General features: G+C 53.2%; 1 protein-coding gene across 1 annotated transcript; it reads right to left on the reverse strand.

Moving 5' to 3' along the window:
* Positions 1–3,494: 3,494 nt before the first annotated feature.
* LOC119288530 (transcription factor ILI3-like) lies at positions 3,495–4,629 on the reverse strand. Its single transcript, XM_037568137.1, has 2 exons — positions 4,349–4,629; positions 3,495–4,141 (listed from the first exon to the last, which is right to left on the reverse strand). The coding sequence occupies exons 1-2, from the start codon at positions 4,451–4,453 to the stop codon at positions 3,989–3,991; spliced, it is 258 nt and encodes an 85-aa protein (XP_037424034.1). The 5' UTR covers positions 4,454–4,629; the 3' UTR covers positions 3,495–3,988.
* Positions 4,630–5,303: the final 674 nt, after the last annotated feature.

A 5,303-nucleotide genomic window follows, 5' to 3' on the forward strand; every position in this document is an offset into this window, starting at 1 on the left:
ACGTGCATACTTACACGGCAGTACAGACAGAGACGTGCGCATCTATCGGCGGTACGGTGACATGTGTGCCCAATAAATGGCCAAAGCCAGGTGTGATGATGTGGAACACACTTTTGGAGCTTCGGTGCACCGCAGAAATAGGATACACGCGTTGATCAGGCATGGCATGGCATGCATACCTAGGCGTATACCCAATACGGGCCTGCGCTTCCGCTACGTGTGGGCCTCGCCCAGGGCTCCGTCTCGCCGGCCCGGCTGCAGGGGCCTTAATCAGATCTCGGGAGGCAGCGCAATCAATCGCGCACCGGTCCGCCCCCTCCCGCCCGGGCCATGTCCTTCGCCGGGCGCGACAGCGGGCCACCCGCGGCGCCGGCGCGGGAGACTAGATCCGACACCGCCTACGCGCCCATGCTCCCGCTCAGCTCGGTCAATGGCGCGACGCATCCCAGGCGTCGCGCGCCATACCGCCGCGGCCGCACCCGGTACGCACGCGCGGCGCAGCTTCCACCACGTACGTCCGCCCTCCGCCGAGCCACCTTTTCTCCGTCGCTTTCCCGATGCCGACGAGTCGCCTCCGCGTGAACAGACCGGGCCGTCCTGCCGTGTCCCGCGCTGCCGATGCAAGACACCGGGCCGGACGCGCGACGCACAAGTCTACAAAGCTGTCGTTTGGAAAGTTCTTGCTCGTGATGCCCTGAGACGACCTGTTGGCTGTTGCCCAGGAGCGTGCCCGCCCCATGGCGATGGTGGCTGGCCATTGTTGACGCTCGCGTGCAGCGCAAAACACACGCAGGCCTGACGGGTTCAGTCGGGCCGCTGTGCCGCCTACATGGCCCGGACTGGCGCACAGGGACAGCGAAAGTGAGATCTGTGTGGGTGGTCAGTGAGGGCCGTCTACCTCACCAGTCATCAGCATTCGGCAGCAACGCGTGCCCGCCCGACCGACTGGCCGGCCCCTACGCGCGCCGGGACAGATTCGCCTTTTATGAGCAGCTGCCGTGCCGGATCCAACGGTACGCCGACAGCGACCCCGCCGGCCCTGCACAGTACCACCGCCGGACCCCTGCTGTCCGGCAAGTGGATCGCCGGGGAGGAAACCAACCGATCGGCGCCCGGCCACCACCTGCCAGTCCAACCGCCGGCCGCCGGTAGCTGCAACAGTAATAGCGAGCAGCGCCGCGCACCTCCCAGATCCCTCGTGCCACCACGTCTCTGACAGACTCCGCATGCAGATACACATCAGATCATTTCGCACCACACACGCACGGTGCGAGGAGTACACCGGACGGGCATGCGTTCCTCGTGCACGTCTCGTAGTACGCCATTACCGTAGACCATAGTATAATGCGCACGAGCCACCGGGCAGTTTGCTTCAGCGCACTAGCACTAGCGAGGCACGTACGCGTGGATCGAGCAATTGATTAGCACTGGTTCAGCTGTGACTTGTGTGATTCGCAGCTCGCCGATGTGTTGACCGGCCTGACAAGACAAGTGAGGCACATTTCTAGGGGGAGACTGACTGAGACTGGACACGCCTCCTCGTTACAGGGGCACCGCACCGCACCGGCCGGGCTGGCTGGCTTCACGTCGCAGACAGAAAGTTTGTTTCCTCCACGAATCGCTCGCTCCTAGGCCGAGACCATTTCCATGCCTTGCTCCTGCAGACACACCGGCGCGCACGCACGCACGCATCGGGTGGATGCATGCATCTCCAGCTCTGCTTTCCACGCACCAGCCAGAACCTGAGCCTGAACACCGGCGGCCCATCCAGGGTTTTGGAACTCATAAACTAACAGCTAGTTTATGCGTCTCTCTGGACTCTGGCCTCGGGTTAACAAAGCTGTGCCCGTTCCCTGCACGGTTTCTTGAGCGGTGAGTGAGCCATTTTCCTAAGCGTGTGGGTTTTGTATGTATCGGCCAAGGTCTTGGAATGCACGAGCAATTTGTCACGCCGACCCACTAAGGGCAGGCATCTATAGACGGACTTGTAGCAAATTTGCCCCCTCAAATGTCCACGGGTGTCCGGTTAGTGTTCAGGCGTGTATGTTTTGGGCTCTATTTATTTGTGCATGCGGCCATGCTTCACATTTTGTCTCTTATATGTCTGATCATATGCATGTGCTTGACGAAGAGATGAAAAAGGAGAAAGCAAAAAAAAAGAAAAGAAATAATGGACCGGGATAGGCCGCGTCCTTGTGGGGCACTAACCGTCCTATAGTTTGGGTACGAGGATTTACGAACAGTCAGACGTATAGAGATGACATGAGGGCCTGATTGCGTCATTATTTTCTTCTCTCTTTTGTCTGGACACCGATCGGACATGTCCAAATGATGCTCTAAGATAGATGGAGCGTAGTATAGTATTATCTATAGCTCTGCACAGGCCGAGAGATTTTGACTAGGCTCTTTGATCGAGAGCAAAAGCCGGGGATACACCTGCACAGTCCGTGAGATCGGAGAAAGCAAAACCGTGGGCACCATCACAGTGCAAGCGAGAGCAATCCGTTCCACTGGAGACGATGATGTAGATACCGACAAAGAAAGGCCACACTGTGCACGCGCTTGAAACGCAGGTGACGGAATGCAAGTGTTTTCTATTTGTAATACATGTATGTGTATGACCCACTTCGAGCATGACACGTCTCTATAAACCAAAATAATCGAGTATTTAACAAAAAACTACCACAATTCATGAAATCTTGCCTAAAAACTATCACTTTACAAATTTGTGCGAAAAACTACCACTTTTGTTCTAATCTTTGCCTAAAAACTATCAAGTCAGAAAAATGGCCGATTCGACTCGTTTAAGCGCGATTATAACATGTTGGGCCCACCCGTATCAAGACAAGATGTGTCTATAGTCTAATAAATGAAGTGCTTCATGTTATCACGCATATGTTACTCCCCACTATAGAAGTAGTAACATAGACTAGTAACATGGGCATGTTACTACTCTATGTTACTACCCATTGTGGCTAGTCTCACTCGAGAAGCCAAAATGTTGACCCGGTAATAGGGCTCTTTTGCATCATGGAACGTCTCGCTCATTTTTATACTCCCTCCATTCCAAAATATAGTACGTCCGCGCTTTTCGAGGTCCAACTTTGACCATAAATTTAATCAACGAGACCAACTGCGGCGGGAGAAAAAAATATATAATTGAAAACTTGTTTGAAATACGAATTCACTGATATAATTTTTGCTCTCGCCGCAATCGGTCTTAATAGTTAAATTTACGGTCAAAGTTAAAACATGGAGATAGAGGAAGCACTACATTGTGGAATGGAGGGAGTATCTTCTTACATTTACAAGTGCACCGACTATTTCGACGTTACATGCGCACGTACGCCCCTAGCACGCACGAGAGGTTCTTCACTTTTCTATGTGGCACTTGCACATTGCTCCAAATAACTTGACCGTACGTGGTAGAGTAAGTTATGCAGAGAAGACGTAGCAGTAATTAAACAGATAGTACAAAAACAGACAGTTCTCCGTAGTCCACGCTCGTCGTTAACCTAGCTAGCTTGTCCGTTGGAAAACAGGGACAAACCTAGCAATAGATAGTACTAGTAGTACAAAACAACAGCTCTATAGCTAGAGGATGCATCTCAGTCTGAGAGAAGCTACAGGCCTACAACAGCACAAACACACACGTCTACAAGCTAGTAGTAATACACTCGGCTAATCGGTAGAAGCACCATATATATTATTAACCTCTACCAACCTGGTGCATAAATGAAACACAGTGGAGTATACCGGAAGCTAAATGAGGGCCTCACAAAGACACACACGCACACGGACGACGACGTACCAGGAGACGGGGGAGCAGGAAGGAAAAGAAACAAGCAGCAGCTAAAAAATGCTATGCCTCTCTTGTTGTCTTCTCTTCTCTTGTCTTGCCTCCTCGTCTCCCTCCTTCGGCCGATGAATTCAAGCTAATATATATGTAGCTACTGCCTACTGGCTCGATCGGTAGGATAAAATCCGGCTAGCGGAGAAGGCCCCGGATGATCTCGGCCTGGGGGCTGGTCTCGTCCAAGGTCGACATTAGCTCCGAGAGCCTGTCGGAGAGGTCCTCGACCTCCTGGTGGAGGCTCTTGATGTATCCGCACGTCTCCTTCAGCAGCTTCGACGCCGACGACTGCGCAGCACAGCATAGCATTCATGTCAGGAACAGCGAGGAAGAAAAACAACAGTGCTAATCCTTCTCAGGGTAGACTTGGCGGCGCCGCCGTGACGAAATGCACAGTCGCGGCCGGCCTGTCAGTGTCGGTGCGCTGCACGGACGCACGCATGGAACAAGCAAAAACTCGCAGGAGGACCAATGCGCGCTCGCGTGAGTACGTACCCGGCTCGCGGAGCGGCGGCGGGATGATTCCGGGACCAGCGCCTGGAGCTTGGAGATGAGCTCGTTGATCTCCTCGTCGGTGATCCTGCCACGGCGGCTCGACATCTCCCTCCCTCTCTCTCTCTGCGGCCGGCCGGCTCTGATCGGAGACAGCTAACGCTTGGCTTTCCTTGCTTGCTCGTGTATATGTTGATGCTTTACCTTAGCCTGTGATTCGGCCGATGAAGCGTCTGCGTGTGACTGTGTTGGTGAGTGTGTGAGTGGGAGGAGAGCAGAGAGAACGAGGTAGGCAGGCAGCGCAGCCGGGGCGGCTATTTGAAGGAGAACGGGGCAGTCTAGCACATTGATGGCGAAAAGAGGCCACGGGCCCACTGCGCCTTCATTTAGGCCTGGGCTCCCGACACTGGCCCCAAAATGACCAGGCCCGGGCTCCAGACATTTGGAGGACCCAGAATGATGACCAGGCCCGGCCCATGGGCTCCAGGGAGTCGTGCCAGGACCCCAGCGCCGGGGCACCATTGCTCCACTGTCCTCTGTGATTATGATTTCGAGCAATGTGTGCCAGTCAGCCAGAGTAAATACTGCAAGTATGAGCGTCTTCTTGTTTTTTTTGGAAGAAATACTTGTATTACTCAATCACAATGTCTTTATTATAGTCATCAAGGACAATTCCCAAAACTTCATCAGGACCGGACTCTAAGCAAGTCATAGTCCGTCCTTCTACTCTAACAAATCTAGCTAAACTACCACTAGCCTTATTCCGAGAACGAGAAATATGAGTAATACAAGTTTGCCTAGGACGCAATAGCATTCTTATTTCATTCACCAAGGAGGCATAAATTGACCGATCTACTTCGTCACAAGAGACCATAGACACCGCCATACTTGAATCCATTTCAATAGCAAGGGGAAGTTCGGTTCTCTGAACTGCTAAAGATAGACCTTCCATGATTGC

This window comes from Triticum dicoccoides, chromosome 4A, assembly GCF_002162155.2.
Source record: "Triticum dicoccoides isolate Atlit2015 ecotype Zavitan chromosome 4A, WEW_v2.0, whole genome shotgun sequence".
Classification (NCBI taxonomy): domain Eukaryota; kingdom Viridiplantae; phylum Streptophyta; class Magnoliopsida; order Poales; family Poaceae; genus Triticum; species Triticum dicoccoides.